The 20,082-nt window shown below is 38.6% G+C and overlaps 1 protein-coding gene across 6 annotated transcripts in view; it reads left to right on the top strand.

Annotated features, from left to right (window-relative positions):
* Positions 1–20,082, top strand: part of KIF16B (kinesin family member 16B) — a 266,306-nt gene that overhangs the window by 43,624 nt on the left and 202,600 nt on the right. For all 6 annotated transcript variants that reach the window (XM_069496659.1, XM_069496657.1, XM_069496658.1 and 3 more), the window contains exons 4-10: positions 5,113–5,229; positions 7,305–7,402; positions 8,380–8,489; positions 11,710–11,852; positions 13,343–13,511; positions 13,696–13,827; positions 14,924–15,099. In XM_069496659.1, coding sequence (XP_069352760.1) covers positions 5,113–5,229; positions 7,305–7,402; positions 8,380–8,489; positions 11,710–11,852; positions 13,343–13,511; positions 13,696–13,827; positions 14,924–15,099 — 945 coding nt within the window. The remainder of the gene's footprint in view (positions 1–5,112; positions 5,230–7,304; positions 7,403–8,379; positions 8,490–11,709; positions 11,853–13,342; positions 13,512–13,695; positions 13,828–14,923; positions 15,100–20,082) is intronic.

The raw sequence follows: 20,082 nt of genomic DNA, 5'->3' as shown, positions 1-20,082 counted from the left end.
TAGGTTCTCAAAAGGATTCTAGAAAGAAAAAATGTTTCATCCAGAATCTTTCTAGAACCTAGAATGATACTGGAATTTGTCTAAGAAACCTGCCTTGTAGGCTTTTAAGGACTGAAATGAAGCTGTGAAGTGGGCAGATAAGAACAGACACAAAAGTGCCCCCAGGAGACCATCAAGACACTGATGTTGACACTTGACATGAGCAAAAGGACAAGTATATTTCCCTGGGTGGGGAAAAGCTGGATGTTTGGGCAGAGCGGGGTTATCGGGAGAACTAGGTGGGTGGAAAAGTGCAGGCTTCATCGCTGGGCCTCTTCTTGGCTTGTCAACAGCTTCTTTAGATACATTGCTTCAGGTGTCCACGTGTTAAAATAGGGATAAGATTTCGTGTCCTGCCTGCCCTGGATTGTAATCCATGCGGTGGCATCGTGAAAAGGAGAGCCTAAAAAACGTGCTAGTTCCTTGCAGCTTGAAGTGTGTCCATGCACCAGAATCATTGAATGATTGGCATTGCTGGGGACCTTGTTAGAAATGTGAAGTCTGAGGACCTATTCCAGACCTACTGATTCCGATTTGCAAGATTCCCAGTGATTTGCATGCACCCTACATTTGAGAAATGTAGATGGTTGCGAACTGGTTTATGGAGGAAGTTGGCTTTCTGAGGAAATGTTTAATGAATGTTGAAGTTAGAGGACTGAAGTAGCTGTATCCAGAGGATTGAGGCAAACATCAGAGAAAAATAGGAACTGGGCATGGTGGTGCACACCTGCAGTCCCAGCTGCATGGGAGGCTGAGGTGGGAGGATCACTGGCACCCAGGAGTTTGAGGCCAGCTTGGGCAATATAATGAGACCCCTATCTCTAAAAAAAGAAACAAAAATGACAACAGCAAAACATAGGGAGAAATAGAAAGGGATGGCAGTGATGGGAATGGGAGCCACACAGAGAGAGGAGGTGTGCCTGGGGTGAAAGGGGGCGGGAGAGGAAAATGAACTGACGCTGCTTGAGTTTGTATTGGTGTCAGAATCTCTGCCTAGTGTTCATTTCCTTTAATCCTCACAAGAACCAAATATGGTAAATTTTAACTACATTTTTCTTTGTCGAAGAGACTTAGTAAGCATAAGGAACTTGCTCAGGTTCATAAACCTGATCGGCTTTTAACAGTAGCAGAGTTGAGACCTGAGGCTGTTGTACAGGGCAGTGAAGATGCCACTGGAAGGTGTTAAGGCTGCGGGGGAAAGGTGTGGTATGTTCTAGATGATAGATGGATAGGGCAACCCTATTGAAGGAATAAATGAAAGAGTGAGTGAGTGAAGATGACTTTGGTGTCGAGGTGACTGGATTAGTCACCATTGGTAGCTAGAAGTCTGGTGAGGAATAGAATGCTGTAGATACTGGAATCTAGATTTTGGCTTTAATTTGGGAATGAGAAGGAAGTGGCAGGTATGAGGGAATTTGTTAAGGGAAAAACCAGTTCATTGTAGTGATCTCCAGAATGTCTTCAACAGAGGATGAATGAAGACCCTTGAAGGACTTCACTTCTAATTTATCGAATGAGCTGCTAGATTTCCCACCCCTGCTATTTAACCCGAATTTGAGGTCTTGTGGGGACAGAGGGCTGTGCAGAGGGAAAGCCCAGGGCTGGAGAGATGGAGTGTTGTCTGACAGCAGTGCCCGGCATACTGGAGATGCTCAGTAAATGTTTGCTGATCAAATGAACTTGTTTACAGATGGTGCTTAATTTATGGGAGCAGATGACATTTCCTGGGTTCTACAAGCACCAAGATCAGGGAAGGAATAACAAGTTGAACTTTTTGGAAGTTAAAAAATAGATGTTCAGAGTTTAAAAATAGTTTTACATTGTGAAAAGCTTTCGGCCAATAAGGATAACTTCAGTGCTTTAGTCGTATGTGCAGCATCTCTGCTCAGATGCTTTAGGGGCTTTATATGAATAACCTGAGATTGTTCCATTAAATGACAAAACTAGAAAAGCCTTGAGATATGTTAGTAAGCACTACTGTCTAGTAGAACCACGTGAAAGACTCTCTTAAAGAGAGATCTTTCCTCATCCCTAATTTTACTACCTGTTGTTACTAAGAAGGGCTTCAATTTTGAATATTGACAAAAGTTTTCATGCTGCCCTTTCAGGCACAGGAAGTGAGCTGACAGGTCGTATTCCTGCTATAAACGGGAAGATGTGAGGGGAGCTTGATGCTGGTCCCTTTGTTTTTTTTAAATCATTTGTAAAGGCATATTGAGAAAATACATTGTGCTTATCACTGTAGTTCATGTCAAGTTTCCCTTAATGCTAAATACATACCAGGTAAGATGGCCATTAATATTTCTTCCTTCCAAATTAATTTTAGAATTATTAATAGAAAATAAATCAATGAGCAGTTTAAATCCACAGTCATGTAAATTAAAGACCATTAAATAAGGTCTAATTTTCTTAATGGTTCTTAGAAACTCCAAAGGGAGGCTTTGATCTCACGCAACCTGTTCCCTAATTCAACCCTGGAGAAACTTGAAACCTAACATCTCCCAGTTGTCGAGCTGGATGGGAGAGTCTTTGTTTTAACAGTGCCCTCTAGTGGGCAGTTTCCCCTCAAGAGAAAGCCTTGGATTCCTCTGAAAATCAGCTTTAATGTCTGTGCTCTGACAAGCAGGAGGTAGATTTCGGGTACTCAGGACAGGCCCAAGATCTCAGCTGAGTTTTGGTGCTGGTGACGAAGAGGGGGTTGTCAGCCTCACGAAGCAGATTTTCCCTTCCCACCTTGGCGTGGGAGCTTTGATGGATCAGCCTGATTTGCTCTCCAAGACCCCTGGAAATGTGGGCAGTGTCTGCTGCTGCTTTGGGTCCCAGCCCTGACTTTCCTGGGTGCGGTGGGGGGTTACTTGAAGCTGAGACCGAGCCGGGCTGGGCTCTGTGTCCCTCCAGGCCTGCATCTCCCGACCTGTCTGCAGTCATGTCCCCCAGCCCCGGCCCCTCGAGCCCCTGGAATCTGTCAGAAAACCTCCTGGGTCAGCTTTCTGGACAATAAAGTAATAGCAAAATGGTAGGTATAGATTTTAACCCTAGGGAGGAATTTTATTCTGAAAAACTTTGTGTTTGGTTTAAATATGATATTTTCCATGACTTTGTGTTAGCCCCAGACCAAACTATGAGAAAAGATCCTCCTTTTTTCCCTTGAGAAGTTTATGGAAGGGTTTATTCCTCTCCAGTGAATTCATAAAAAACGATATTTGCCTTTTATGTTTTGTTTAATCTGAGAGAATTGGAGAAATATTTAGAGTTTACACTTACGTTCCATAGACAGTGCTGAAAATGGACCTTGGCCTGGTGGTCTGGAGTCCTGAGTGTTTGGGATTCCTGGCTTCTGCTTCTTGACAGACGTTTGGGGAGGGGCCCGTGCAGGTGGGCCTGGGGCCTGGTTGTTGGTTTAGAGGGTGCGGGAAGAGGACACAGAGCGATGGGAAAGGCCTGGGTGCCGTCCCAGCTCCGCCTCCCGCTGGCATGTGCCCAGTTACCTGCCCTCTCCCCATTCAGCTCCCTCATCTGAAAAGTGGATCTATTAACACTGTTCATGCTGTCGTGTTTGCATGAGGATTAGTACACGGACACGGACACGTGAAAGGGTGTAGAAAGTGCCCAGTACGTGTGAGCTACCGTTATAGTTGAGAACTGAGTAGGTCATCAGAATCTGAGACTAAGAAACTACCAGCTCCTAAAGCTGAAATGGTTAAAAACTAACTCGGAATGAATGAGACCGGCTATTTGTGGAAGTGACTCAGTTGAAATGTGTGCACATCCTCACATAAACTGGCTGCCCAAGCCGAATCCCTGGGACTGCCCGTGCCGACTGGCAGATGAGGGTACTCTCGGCCACTTCTCAAACTTTGCTGTACTTTGAAATCACTTGGGGAGTTTAGAACAGTACTGATTGCTGGGTTCAACCCCCCTTCGATTCATTTTGATTGTGCTGGGTTACCAGCCCGGCCACTGGACTTTTCAAAGCTTCTCAAGTGCAATGAAGTTTGAGACCTGCTGCTCTCGGTGGCTTGGCAGTAGTTGGAGATGACTTTCTGGTTGATCCGTCTGGGTCTCCCAAGCTTGGCTATTGTGGCATCACTCACAGACTGAATGTCCTGCGGGGCTCAGTCACCCCACCTTGGACTGTGGTGACTCCACCAAGGAGCCCTTCACCCTTTCATGGCTCTGGCTGAGAACCTGACCAAGCTTTTCCCTCTGTTTGACATCTCTTCAGCTGCTGATATGCCTACCTTGTAAAGCAGGGAGATGTTTTATGTGCCCTTAGTGTGCTGGGCTGAGGGCAGGAGGAGACTGGAAAGCTTTGGCTCTTCCCTTCCCAGCTGGGTAGCACTAGGATGACCTCGAATTTTGATTTGCCTCATTATCGTTGTCCAGGGGAAGTATTTGTACCGTTCACTCCCCAAATTGCAATTATGTGGTACATCGGACATGGACTCAGGCCATTGTAGGTGTGACCCCCAGCCCCACACAGCTTGTCTCCCCTCTTCTCCATCCTGGGCAAATATCCAAATAGGAAAAACCATCTGGGCCCAGACGTGGGGGAGCCTAGCCATCACTCAGCTCTGTGAAAACCTGCAGAGTTTATTTTGATGAATAGCTGGACCCTTAAAATGATGGCATTGATTTGGCAGGGCTGGGCAGTAATTTCTGGCTGCTGTGACCTTCAGGTTTTACATATTTAGTTTCTGGAAGCTCTGATAGAATGAATAGCTTTATAAATTCGTACAATTCTGAATAGTAAATCATCATGCTTTAAAATCATCTTTGCTTCTAGACATGATTGTCCCTTTTTGCCTTGCTTACATTTTTATATTTCAGGACTTTTTTTGTAAACTTAAGTAGGAAAGAGGACAGGGTTGCTCTTTGCTTGCTTCAAAAGTTTATTTTTGATTAAAAACTGGGGTACATAAGTATTCTGTTTTTAATGGTTCGGCAGTGATTTATTTATATAGTGTAATCCTTAAGAGATGAAAGTCGCATTCAAGAATATTGTCAACACTGAAGGGGCTTTTATTAAAATCCATAGTAATTGTATCTTTTGTGTGTTTTTTTGGCTTTCAGGTTTTCAAAACCCTTGGCACAGATGTTGTGAAATCTGCATTTGAAGGTTACAATGCTTGTGTCTTTGCATATGGGCAAACTGGATCCGGAAAATCCTACACGATGATGGGAAATTCTGTACGTTGTTTATACTGTGTGAGGAGGAAAGTTCTCATTATCTTTCTCTGGACTGATAGAATTATCTCTTTTATCTACTTGGTCTGTACTAACTTGCTTTCCGTGTTCTGATCATTCTTTAGTAATGAGATAAAACTCAGTAATAAGTTAGACTAAATTTCCTTTGAGAAATTTTAAATTAGAAATAGTTTTAAGTTTATAAGCATGAATAATGGATGCAAGTCCCAGTTCATTTTCTGTTTTTAAAGGCCTTATAATCTTATCAAAAAAGTATGCTGGGCCCATAAGTAATTTATTCTTCCTTTCTGCCAACACAACAGTTTGAATAAAATTACTGAAATCTGTTCTTTTTAAAATTATTCAAAACATTTTTGCACCAAGAAAAATGTAAAAAAAAAATCTAACTCTTTGTTGGAAGGGTACTACATGAATCCTGCAAATATATATATATGTGTATATATATATATATATATATATATATATATAAAAGTTATATAGTTTTAGTATGTTCTGAGAAATGTGTCTAGGTGGAAAATAAAATAAAATAAACATAGTATGTACAGTTTAGTAGTTAAGCTATGTAAACTAACAGATGTTAATGTTATGCTTGCCCCAAAATATGGAGGATTAAAAACTGGGCATTATTGGAGGAACTTTTTATCTCATTCCATGTTTTTTTCCAGATTTAGGTTATGCTCTTGTGTTTTATTTTTCGTGTGTCATAGTGAATGCTCTGTCCAATGCCTCCCAAACCTGTGGCATGGTCTAGATGTGGAGATACTAGCAGAGGACTGAGGGCTTCCTGCCAGTAGGCACAGTGTCTTCTATGGTAAAAGTTTTGCGGTTCATGGAGTAGTGTCTTAGAGAACAGGTCTTTCCAGATGGAATTATCGCAGTGCATGTAACTTCGTTTCTTAAGCCCAGGCTTTTCCTACATGTGAGAAGTTGATAAATGCTGGCCTATGAGTCCTCAATGCTGAAAAGTATGGAAGAACAAACAGACAATTTTAAGAGTTTCACATTTCCTTTTATCATTACTTCTCTCTTCCTCCTTTCCTACTGTGGCTTTGTGGGCGGGGCAGGGGGGACCCAAAACTCTAAAAGTGAAATTTGCATGTTGATTCCCTGGTAGTTATTTAATGTAAGTTAAATATAAAGCACTCATAAATTACAAGTGTTTTTCTCTGACATCATAGTTGAGTATTGCTTGGGTATTCTTTTTATTTATTTATTTTAAAGTAGGAACAAAAAATATGGTGAAAGTCTCATTTTTCCTTGGTAAGAATTGGTGCTGATTTAATGATATGAAGAAAAAAAAAATCTCTTAAGGCAGTGACATTTCTTTTATTTTGTGGGTGGGGGTTGGGTGAAGGTAGGGAGGAACTTGCAAATAAAACACTGAAGCTCTGAAGTTTGGTTTCCTGACAAGAACGGTTTTGCCTGATCTTCAGTATCATTCTGAGGTTCATCAGTTTATAAATGCTGATTTAAACGTGAATATTATTGAATATTATACCCACATTGCAGAAGTAATATGGTATGTTAAAATCCTCCTGTCTAGGAAGGCCAGTGTAGAGATTAGTATTCATATATTAAAGGAAGGACATAGTATGTGTTTTAATGTGGTCCTGTCACCTAAGTTTTTAGACAGTTATTAATTGCTTTGAGGACTTACTAAGGTTTTCTTAGTGTTTCTTTTCTGCCTGGTGTGTTTTACCTTCTTTGGTCATTTCACCAGATATTTTTTAACATTTATTCTACAGCTGTACACTGTCTCGTTTGAAAGTTAGAGAATGAGTCTCCTTAGGTTTGCAAACCATTATTTAACTGATTAACAACTGATAACCATGTCTTAGCAAAGTCCCAGCTTGTAGAAATCAAGAAGGCTCAATCCTCTTATTTCAGAGAGTAGGAAGAAGTCCTGGAGCAGGTAAGGGTCTGTCCAGGGTCCCGATGCGGTCGGCCGCTTGCATGCAGGCCCCTTGAGTGTGAGTCTAATCCAGCAAGTGGCAAATCCAGTCATCAGTTGCTTTTATTTCAAGTGACAGCTGTGACATTCTTCCTTACCATTGTAGGGCGATTCTGGCTTAATACCTCGGATCTGTGAAGGGCTCTTCAGTCGGATCAATGAAACCACCAGATGGGATGAGGCATCTTTTCGAACTGAAGTCAGGTAGGGCCGGTGGCCTGAGTTACTGAGTGTGAGCTTGGCTGGAGTCAAGGGTGTCTGGCTTGCTTTTAGGCACTAGGAGTGGACAAGGCCTTTAGATTCCTAAAGAAAGAGTCTGCCCCTTCTTCTCTGGTACTTATGGTAGTTGGGAATAAAGCTTAAAACACTGAGTTTAATGATATTCAGTGAAAGTGTTCAATGACTTTCATGGGTACAATTTGGGTAAGGATTTGGGAGGCTGGTAGAAATAACACAACTTGGTCGGAAACTAATGCAAGATGTTTATCTTAAATGGAGTGAGCTTTTGACTTTTAAGTGTATACTCGATTACTTTCCTCATTCTTTAGCTTAGTAAGGTTTGTAGCATTCTTTATTTTGGTAGGATCACTATAAATCTAGCCTATAAATAAATCTGAGTGCTTGAGGTGTTTTTTTCTTCCTTGAAATGAAACCTGTGTGGGGAGCCAGTCTCTTTAGTACTTTTGAGGGCAGAAGTGGCAATTTAGGGTTCTCCCAGCTACTTGACTGCTGTGTGGCCTTGGGTAAATTATTTAAATCACCCTAACTCCCTTGCCTAGCCAAAAAATGGGGCAGCAGTGGTACCTACCTTTGGGTTATTGCAGAATTCAATGAAATAATCCACGTCATAGCTTAGCATAGTACAGTAGGTCCTCACTTCATGTCGTCTTATCAATAGGTTCTTGGAAACTGCTACTTTAACTGAAATGACATATAATGAAACCAATTTTTTTCTCATCATTATAATGAAACAGCGTTGAAGGAAACATTATTCGAGGACCTGCTATGCTTCATTTCTCTTAGAATCCTCCTTTCCAAGAACCTATCAAGGATGTTAAGTGAGGACTTATTGTACCTGATACATAGTTACCACCCATAAACATATGTTGCTGCTCTGTGGTGTTATTGTTATTAATGCCTGAAATCATTTTTCTGAATTCACTTTTATTTAAAATTTTTAGCTACTTAGAAATTTATAATGAACATGTGAGAGATCTACTTAGGCGGAAGTCATCTAAAACCTTCAATTTAAGAGTCCGGGAGCATCCCAAAGAAGGACCTTATGTTGAGGGTAAGAGTGAATATTTTACAGTCCTATTCTTAGGAATTTGTGTAAAAATAACACTTTCAAAGAAAAAAGGATCATGGTGAGATTTTAAAAATTTGTTTAATTTTGGAATTTTATTATAGTAAAAAATGTCATGAGCTTTCACTACCCAGTGGTCATTTAGTGAATTCATACTTCCCTGGGGACTCACTACTATTATGAGGCTTGCCAATAGATTTCTTCTGGCTTTAAGAAATCTCTGGAAATTGTTTCCTAATGTTCTTAAGGAGGGTAAGCAAGCCTATAACTTGTCTCTTTACACAGCATTGCATTTGAGCAGTATATCTTTACTGATCCTAATGATAATGTATGACAATAAAGATATTCTAAGATCTCTTACCTGTTAAAAGGAGCATTTACAGGATTTCCTGTGTGTATTGTGATACACTAGTTATGGCATAGTCACTTTGAGGAATGCCACTGGGTAAAGGACCGGCCCTTGCTAATTATTTTAAAACATAGGCTGGATTTAAGGCTATCTCTGTAATGAAGCTCATGTCACTCTGTATAAGGTTCCTTAGTAATGGCCGAATGGCTGGCCTGTACAAATCTCACACACAGATGTGCTTTCGTGTCCTTCATGTGTGTCTCTTTGGAGGCAAAGACTGAGAACTGGTCATGGGTTTAAAGTTGTTCCTGGTTGTGGTTGTCTTTTTTACGTAGAGCTATCAGTTATGCCAATAGGACCCTATCTGTTGTTTATTAAATTTCAATTTGAACTTTTGCCTTCTGTGCCCAAAGCAGGGTGTGCCATTATGTAGTTGTTTTGTGGACTAGCTATTACTGTTAATGCACTATTAGGGTGATGGGTACATTAAAAGCTCAGACTTTATTACCATACAGTATATACATGTAACAGAATTCTACTCATACTCCTTAAATCTTTTAAAATAAAAAAGTAATAAATCACGATGTATCCCATGAATATGTACAATTATTATCTGTCAATTAAAAAAATTAAAAAAAATAGGTTGGAATACCATGTGCCTTTATGTTTTCCCTTTGATTGTCTTATCAGATATTAAGACATATACAACCCGTATATGAAGTGACAGAATAATCAAACAGGGTAAACATCCAGAGTCTGACCTCTGACCTAGACTTCGTTTCTAACAAATGTGCTATTCTTTACTCTTTATCAGTGGTGAAATAGATAGAAAAAAAATGGAAAAAAAAAAAGAAAAAATGAAAAAAAAAAAAGAATAAACAAATAAATAAATAAATGTGCTATTCAAACATTGGTGGAAGTATTGGGAGGATTATTAGGCCATCTGGGAGGAAAAAAAAGTAAATTGGTACCATACCTCAATTTGTACTCTGGGATAAATGGATCAAAGATTTAAGAGTAAAATATAGATAATTAAATGACTACAAGAAACCATGGGTTAAGTTTTTCCAGAAACTTGGAGGAGGGAAGGCCTTTTAAGACGTGACTTAAAATTCAGAAACCACAAAATAAAAGAAGTTAAATTTGAAATGGTAAAAAATATAAATAAATAAAACTTTATGCTTGGTAGACATACTGCAAGCAAAGTGTAAAAGCTTAATTACAAAATAGGGAAAATATTTTCAGTACAAGTTTCAGACAAAGTACGACTTTCCCTACTATATAAAGAGCACCTATAAATCAGTAAGTACAGATCCAACATACAAGTAGAAAAATGGACAAAGGATGTGTCTAGACAGTACTCAGAAGTAGAAATACAGGTGATTTTTAAGTGGAGGAAGGAATGCTCAGCCTCATAATAAGAGAAAAACAAAATAAAAATACTTTGAAATAACATTTGCCACCCATCTTTGGCAGATGTAAATAAGCCTTACAGGGCAGTGTTGGGGAGGGTGCTGGTGACAAGCACTCTTACACATTGCTACTGCTGAGTGTAAATTGCCCTCTGTGCAGGGCAATCTAGGAATAGCTATCAAAATTTGAAATGACCACTGGCCTGGCAAGTCCACCTCTAAGAATTTATTTTGTAGAAACATTCACATGCATTTGAAAAGACCTATGTACAAGATTATTTGTAGCAGCATTACTTGTAATTGGAAGCAAAATGTAAGCAACCTCTGTAGTCTCAATAGGAGACTGGTTAAATTGTTTATGGTACAAACATACAATCAAATGCTCTGCTGCCTTAAAAATGAATGAGGAATCACCTTAGCTGTCAGAGAATGTTCTTCAGTATATTATTACACTTAAAAAGCAGGGCACAAAATTATGTTTATGGTATGCTATTATTTGTATGGAAGGGGGAAAAAGATGGTTATATATAAATGTCATTGCCTGTATATGTATGGGTCTTTCTGGAAGTTTATGTAACATTTGGTTGCCTGACAGAAGGGGAAGAGAGGGCCCCTAGGATACGGAATGGGAGCCCTTTACCCAGTATAACTTTTGTGGCCTTTGACTTTGGAATCATATGAATGTTCCAAAAAATTAATAAAATAATTTTTTTAAGTATTTTAAAAATGCTTTTGGGTTTTGCATGAAGGTGGTGCTTTTACATTTTTCTTCTGTGTGCTATGACTAATGCTAATGAAGTTTATGGTAATAGCTAACATTTATCCCAAATACCTATGTGATAGGTACACATTATCAGATAAGGCAGGCTGGGCATGGTGTGGTGGCTCACACCTGTAATCCTAGCACTCTGGGAGGCTGAGGTGGGAGGATCACTTGAGCTCAGGAGTTTGAGACCAGCCTGAGCAAGAGCGAGACCCTGTCTCTACTAAAAATAGAAAACGTTAGCCAGGTGTGGTGACGTGCACCTGTGGTCCCAGCTACTCGGGAGGTTGAAGCAGGAGGATTGTTTGAGCCCAGGAGTTTGAGGTTGCTGTGAGCTAGGCTGATGCCACAGCACTCTAGCCTGGGCAACAGAGTAAAACTCTGTCTCCAAAAAAAAAAAAAAAATCAGATAAGGCAGCTGAAGCACAGCGAGACTAAGCAACTTGTCCATAACCATGTAAATCCATGGCTAGTAAGCAGCAGAGCTGGGATTAGATCCTAGTAACCTATGGGTTATAAACCACCACACTGGAGAGGCAAGTAAGATCTTCAAACAGGTTGGCAGATTTGTAGAGTGGTGTATTATTTCATAGTGGGAAATTTCATATTCTGTTTACTATATATTAGGGGGATTTCTTCATCCTCTTTCTGTTTTGTTTTTTTTTTTTTTTTTTTTTTTAGATTTATCCAAACATTTAGTACAGAATTACGGTGACGTAGAAGAACTTATGGATGCAGGAAATATCAATCGTACCACGGCAGCCACTGGGATGAACGACGTCAGTAGCAGGTCTCACGCCATCTTCACCATCAAGTTCACTCAGGTAAGGGCAGCTGTGGGGCTGGCTGGCTCTCTCCCCGAGGTCTTTACTTGCTGATTAGCACCAGCTGAGGACTGATCATTGTTGAACCAGGAGCAGCAGCAGGTAAAGGTGACTGACTGTCATTTTCTTGTTAATTAGAGTTGAACATGTGCTGTGCGCCGAGGTTCTCTGTGGTTACAATCACAGTAATTTGAAATGTCCTGATGTGTACCCTTAAGAAATATTTAGCAGGCTTCCCACCCTGTTCTAGACATAAAAAAAACTTGCTCTGGGCTTAATTAAGCAAAAGTTTTCATTGTCGCAAACTCTGTGGGAGATAATGGGTTGCAAGTCAGAGCAGCTGGAAGCCAAGGTGAGTAACTTAGTGTAGTGCATTATCGCTCCATGGCACTCACCTCACAGTGTTGATTATGATTATTAGAACGATATGAAAGGACAGTGAGCATTTATAAGTACTAACGTAAGAGTTCATTATAATCAAGAGGTGGAGAGCGCCTTGAATATGTGTGGCAGTTGTTGAGGGTAAATATTTTAACACTGAGGCCAGTAGAACAGATGAATGCAAAAATGTAGGGTCCTCTCAGGGCGTAAGCATGTGCTGGGAGTTTGGGATGTCCTCACCTGCCTTAACGGTTGAACACATCAGATACAAAAAGGCAGCATTTTATTAAGGAGGGGATCAGAGGTCAGGAAAATGAAAACATTCTCTGAGGTCAATCAGAACAACTCTCCTCAAATTCTCCATAGCTTGACCTTTTGTTAGACCCTTGCTTTTGATTGACTGTAGCTTAGTGGACTTTCTGCTGCTTTCTGGTTAGTGCTTGGTTAGGATATGACCACCATCTCTAGTTTCTGAGAGGTTTACATTTGTATCAAAATATGGTAATTTTGGGGGGGAGCATTTTGGTTCAAAATGTGAAACAGGTTAAAAGTCTTTGGGAAAATAAAATTTGGGTAGAATTCAGAAGCAAGTAATATGGTATTTAAGATTTCACATTTTTTGTAATTTGTGGAACATGATGTTTTAACCTTGATTAATGGTTGAATGATCTCTTACGTACTTGTCTAAATTTGTCATATTTTGGAGAGCCTTTGTGTTGGGAATGCTGGAGATTGTAGATGAGAATATAACTAATTATTTGTTTGCTTAACATTTTTCTCTGTTGAGTGCCCCTCAGTCCCTAGTTTCCTGTTCTGCCACGATCTGATTCAGTAGGGCTTTGTCGAGAACGACTGAGTGATTTGAGTAATGGACTAGTTCTTCAGAAAGTTTAAGAATCATATGCGGTAGACTTCTGTTGCATTGAATTTAATTTTGAAAGCTTTATAATCAGTATGAAGGCCAATAAAACAACCAAATTAAAAAAAAAAAACAAAAAACCCTACCCTGAGACATCTCAGTGAGGAGTGGAAAATAATTAGAATTTGTGTCATAAACAACATCAGGGCCCTTTACGCCTCTTCAATTTTACTTTCCTATTTTACCACAGGCAAAATTTGATTCCGAAATGCCATGTGAAACTGTGAGTAAGATCCACTTGGTGGATCTTGCTGGAAGCGAGCGCGCAGATGCCACCGGAGCCACCGGCGTTAGGCTTAAGGAGGGGGGGAACATTAACAAGTCCCTCGTGACGCTGGGCAACGTCATCTCTGCCTTAGGTAGGTTTGTACTTGTCTCCCACCTCTTCTTTTCCCTTGGGTTCCTGTATTAGCGCGAAGCAATTATGTCTAATGTTTGTGTTGCAAACCGAGGTAATATCCTCAAGGTTTTTTGAAGCAAAATCAGAGGGTAAAAGCTTTACTAATTGTCCTTTCCCCCTCTTTTTTTTCTTTCTCCCCACAGCCGATTTATCTCAGGATGCAGCAAATCCTCTTGTAAAGAAGAAGCAGGTTTTTGTGCCTTACAGGGATTCTGTTTTGACATGGTTGCTAAAAGATAGCCTTGGAGGAAACTCTAAAACTATCATGATTGCCAGTAAGAGTTTTAAGTTATTTTCCTGAGCATACAATGTTTCCTATGAGTTAGCCATGAATATTTAAGTTTGAAAGGTCTAATTAGGAAATAGCACATTTTATATCTTAAAAAGGTAATGGTTTTTCTATTTTGAAAAAACCCACCTACTATGGTCCAGTCTGCAGTATCGTGTTAGTAAGTTACATAGCCTTGCCGTGGTATGGACAGTGTGATAATGTGCAGAAAGACTCTTGGCTTTTCCTTGCTTAAAGTAGAAACTTTTAACTTCGCTAAATAACTCAAAGGAGAACTCATTATAGGGACACAAAGTAAAAATAACCCAAAGCAATAAATGTAGAATTTAAGAATTGATAGGGAAAAAAATGCCAATAAATATGACAAGTAGTGCTAACACTAATAACACTAATATATTTTATTTCTATATTTTGGCCAATTAACTGAAAAGAGGTAGAATAGAGAAAAAATACAGAAAGGAGAGATGAGGAGAAGTTGAGAACTGTTCCCCCTTCTTTTCTCTCTGTGTCCTTCCTGCCCCCAACGTTACGTATCAACCATGGAGACAAGGGCTCTACCCTGGAGTGTACGTTCCATATGCAAATGTGTAGTCACATAAACCTTAAAATTTGGTGTGTGGGGGGGTAGGATTAACCAAAACTTCAAGAACAAAGAATTAACTGATCTACTGACTCTTTTAAAAAATTATCATGTTCTGGGTTTTTATAGATGGTAGGCTTTGCCAGAACTTTAAAAAATATTTTAATTCTTATTTAATGTCAAGATTACAGATAGTCTTGAAAACCTCTTCTTCCTATCTTCTCAACAGAGGAAACTCTAATGGGGTATCTCATATCTCATTTTAGAGTCGGTTCGGTGGTTGATTCTAGACTTTGAGAAGAGGAAAATGACAGTTAATTTGGTATTGTGAGCACTCTTTCCTATAAATCTTAGATAATTTTTAATATTCATTACTGTGGCAATGAATATTTAGTCTATCCAATGACCTGGGGTTAATCTAACTTTTAAATTACACACCAGCTTTGTGTTAAATGAAACATGGAGTGCTGGATAAATTATTTTTTGAATTCATTCTTCACAGCCATTTCACCTGCTGATGTCAATTATGGAGAAACCCTAAGCACTCTTCGCTATGCAAATAGAGCCAAAAACATCATCAACAAGCCTACCATTAATGAGGACGCCAACGTCAAGCTCATCCGTGAGCTGCGAGCCGAAATAGCCAGGCTGAAAACGCTGCTCGCTCAAGGGAATCAGGTTGGGTTTTTCTGAGATTTATGGATAATTTTCTTTGAGTAATGGCATCTATTTCTAGATCTTAATGAGACAATTATCTCACTCATAGTATTGATTTGAGTAAATAAGTGCTAAGTAAAGCTTCGAACGAGTTAGTCCCTCCTTTACATCAGCCTCCTGTTGGCCTCTGCATTCATTATGAGCTCGGTGTATAAGATTTTTATCCACTAAAGCTGAAATGATTAACTATCTAATAGTTATCAATTATGGATGGAAATTTAGTATGCAATAGGTTTAGCGGCATAATCTCCTTTAGTGGGAAGCAATTGAGATGCTTAGAGTAATATTTAAAATTCTACCCATGTATGTTATGACTTTAAAATGTATTTTAACAGAACGAAAGACTTGTTTGAATGCCTTTCTGAATCTCTGTATCGTATCACCCATTATAGAGGTGGTTCTGGTAGTTCTGTGACATGTGTGACATTATACCTGTGGCCTGGCTGAGGTGCTGTCCCTGGGGCCTTGCTTGGTTGTTGAAACGGCCTCACTTCAGGGTCTGTTGGGATTCTAGCAAAGAAGCCTTGTCATTTTGTGTTTTTCACAGTAAACTTCCTTGTAGTTTACGCAGTATACAGGCAGAGTTACATGCTATGAAAAATAGTGTGAGTTAAGTTCCGCTAGGCTTAGGTACTGCTGTGAAGGAAGGCCACCCTTGAAAGAAAATGAAGGATAGCTTTTTAAATGTTGAACTTAGAGTGGAGTTAGAAATAAAATAAAGATACATTTCGTCCCATTTTCTTAACCCATGAGTGGATGTCTTAAGCGTATCCTGAAAAGAAATGCTTTAAATGCAAAGTGGTCTCTCTCGCACAGTGCTTTTCATGTAGGATTATGTGGCACTTGAAGCTCTTGACATCCCATAAGTGGTTTGATCTATGAAAATATTGACAGGATGAAAACTTCACTGAATTTCCTGTGTCCTGAAATATACCTATCAGTTCCTTCCCACATGTTGGTGGACGGGAGTTGAATAGGATTTGTTCATTGCACTTAAAAATATCTCCACATACATCATACATTTTGCTTTATGATGTGAATCTTCTCTTGTGTGGAAGGAAGTTGTCGGATGAACAGTCCAGCTGCATGTGACGTTATCAGCCCTTATAACATCAACTGCAGTAGTCACTTACACACCTTGTTGTTGGGATCTTTTTTTCTGTGTCTTTGAAACATTATTTATCTAAGGTAAGCCTTTAACGATGATTGATAGGATCACTCAAAGTACTATCTGTGAAGGAAAGTATCTGGAAAATTCTAGTGCAGCTTCTTGAACTTAACTTTTTACTAGGTTAAGAGAATGAAAGAAAAAAAGAGAGATTATGCTTTTTAAACTAAACTGAGGAAATCCTTGAAAGAAGCCTTATTATATGGACAGAAAAACTTTTATTAAAACTTCTATAAAAATACATTCTTTTTGAAGAATGTCTTCAGAAGTATTGGTATGCCAAATAGTTGCTTATATTATATTTTAGGGTCTTTTTTTCTTGTTTCTTTTATGACCTAAGTCCACTGCTGTACTTAAGGGAGTTTTTTTTTGTTGCTGTAGTTTTGGGGGTGAGGATGAAATAGATAAGTCTATTTTAATTTAGAACACATTGAAGATAAAATTTTTTGTTAAACTTAATACATTAAAATACAAAAATGGAAGTCCAATTTAAAATAATTTATCATACTGTGAAACTATAAATTGTTTTGAGACAATACAGGCTTCTCCTAAATTAATTAAATTTGTGGTGCTTAATAGAAAAAGCAGCTGTTCTTAAATGTTCATTAAACTTCTCTGTATAATTTTTTCTGAAGACATTGCTCTATTCCTGGAATATTCTGTTCTACATGCTGCCATGGTTCATTGAGAATGTTATTCAAATCAAAGTTCCATTTCTAGGGTTATTTATCTAAGCATAGCTAAATAAAAATCAACTCCTCCTTTTAATAAATTTATGTATTTGCCATTGAAAAATGTCATGTGCATCAGGGCACAGGTTTTTTGTTTGTTTGTATTTAAGAGACAGGTTCTTACTTTGTCTCCCAGGCTGGAGAGCAGTGGTACAATCATAGCTCACTGTAGCCTCAAACTCCTGGGCTCAAGTGATCCTTCTGTCTCAGCCTTCCAAGTAGATGGGACTATAGACACATGCCACCACACCTGGCTAATTTAAAAAAAAAAAAATTTGTAGAGATGGAGTCTTGCTATGTTGCCCAGGCTTGTCTTGAATTCCTGGCTTCAAGCGATCCTTCTACCTCAGCCTCCTAAAGTGCTGGCTTGAGCCACCAAGCCCAGCCCTAATAGCACATTTTTGGTAAAGCAAAAGATTTTGACATGTTTTTGTTTCTCCTACTATATAGATATATATGTAGTACTTTATATATATGAACTTTTTATTGAAGTGTTATGTAGGTATAGAAAAATTGCAAGTTAGACATGGACGGTTCAGTGAGTTTTCACAAGCTACATTCACCCATTTAACCTGCGCCCACCTTAAAAGACAGAATATTACCAGCAACCTAGAAGCCCTAGTAATGCCTCTTTTCAGGAACTACCCAATTACCCTGACTTCTAAAGGCATAGTTAGTTTTTAGTTTTGCCTATTCTTGTTCTTCATATAATGGGTCATTCAATCCTTACCCCTTTGAACTCCCTTCTTTCAGTCATCCTTGTATGTGTGAGGCTCATTCATGTTGTTGCATGTAGTTGCAGTTCCATTTATCCTTACTGCTGTATTGTATTCCATCATACAGCTGTGTCCCAGCTCATTATTCATTCTACTTTGGATGGGCGTTTGGGGAGGTTCCTATCTGAGGCTGCTGTGAACTTTATTCTGCATGTCTTTTAGTGAACATACAGATGCATTTATTAGGCTTATGCCTCAGAGTAGAGTTGGTGGGTCAGAAAGTATATATATGTTCAGTTTTAGTAGCTACTGTCAAATAATTTTTTAAAAGTGGTTATACCAATTTATAGTCCCCCATTAATATGTGTAAGCGCTAGTTCTAGTTGCTGCAGATTCTTACCCACACTTGGTATTATCCAGTTTTTATTGTAACCATTCCTATGGATCTATACCAGTAGCACAGAATAATTTTACTGTGTACTTCTCAGATGATTAATGAAGTTGAGCATTTGAATACCTTCTCTGTTCAAGTGTTTGTTCCCTTTATTATATTTAAGCATATTTTCAGATATTTCTGCTTTTATTTGGCAGAGAGAGAATGTCTCTTGCTCGTCTCTCTTGAATGTACCTGCAGATAAGTAAATTAAACAACATAGAAATAAAATAAGCAACAAAAGTTAGGAAGCAAAGAAGAAAATGGGAAAGAGAAGATGAAAGTAGAATGAATTCCTCATTTTTGTAGCTGAAGTCAAAAACAAATTTCAAATAATAGAAGTATCATTACGTGTATACTTTTAAGGTAGGCGCTACGTCTCAGATAAAGTTGCAAAGTAAAATGCAGTTGTATGGTGTTTGTAACAATGGGCAAAAGGCCTAATTCAGGGGCAAAAAAAGAAGTGTGAAAACAGCATTATGTAGGCTTAAAAAAGAGTACTTTATCACAACTAACAGTGCAGTTCACAATTAAAATCAGACATGACATCAGTTTTCATAAATGAAACAACAAAACGGTTGGAAATAGTAGGAGACAGAGCCACACATATTTGGCACAGAAAATTTTAACTCTTTTCATTCTATGAGCGCTCACTTAGACAAAAGACATCACATATTTATATAACATGCTGAAAATTTTCTCCAATCAATGTAAACCAAGAAAAGATTGCAACTCATGCAACAAAAGACTACTTTACTTTCTATGAAAAGAGATTCTATAAAAAAATAAGAAAAACATCACAGCCCAGCAGAAAAGTGAACAGAGAATGTGAGCACAATTCATAAAGAGTTTCAAGTGGCTTCCTAAGTGGATGAAAGTATGCTCAATGTCATTTGAAATACAATATATGCAGATTTTAAGAATAGTGAAATGATATTAATATATGTGTGTGTGTACATACATGGATACATCAAGCAGGGGACCTGGGTATTTGACTGCATGTAAATTATCCTCAAAGTTCTCAAAAAATAGGATGTCCTTTTCACCTGCTTGATGAGCAAAGATCAAAAAGCTTGATTGTACAGTGTATAGACAAGGGTGGGAGGCAAGAGGGGCTTATATATGTTCTTAGTGGAGTTGATGTTACTACACTTTTATAATAGTGTTTTTTGAGGTAGTGTTACTCTTGGTTTAATGACATGTGAACTTAACATGATTTAATCCTGAATGTTTTTCTTCTAAACAGACATCTTGCAAAGAATAATTATAATCGAAAATGGTTTACTTTTGCCAAAGATTTCTTTAAAAAGGACTTAGATAGGTATTTCTTTACATGTGATTCAAAATAATTTTCCAGAAGGGCTGGCGGTCGTAACCACCTTTGTATATATATTGAATGATTGTTTACTGAGTGATAATGTGGTAGAAATATTTCAGCTTGCTTTATAGATAAAAAGTCCCAAGAATGGATTCTGTAAAATTACCCACATTATAAAGGGCTTTCTAATTGTTCTGAAAATTGTCAACCATATATAAACAATGCAGTCATACTAACATCTGCCACTTTCATTTCTTCAATGAAAAATATTTATTAAGTACCATCTGTGTGCAAGACAACACGTTTGGTGCAATGATGCATTGTAGTAATGTGTTAACAAAGCTCCTTTTTTCTTTACTGAGGATGGATTTGACCTTGGGTTAACTTTGTGGCTTCAATCTCTGTAAAAAGTGGGATGCCAGCTGTCTAGGCATCATGTCTAATGATAAAAATGACCCCTAATTGTCGAATTGCATCTGGTTTAGGATGAACCATATATAAACTGTAAATGCCAGCTGAGAAGCCATAGCTTTGAGTTTCTCTGAGGGCAGTGACTTTTGTAACTGCCCTTGTAAGTA

This window comes from Eulemur rufifrons, chromosome 20, assembly GCF_041146395.1.
Source record: "Eulemur rufifrons isolate Redbay chromosome 20, OSU_ERuf_1, whole genome shotgun sequence".
NCBI lineage: Eukaryota > Metazoa > Chordata > Mammalia > Primates > Lemuridae > Eulemur > Eulemur rufifrons.
This window is presented reverse-complemented; position numbering and strand designations above follow the sequence as displayed.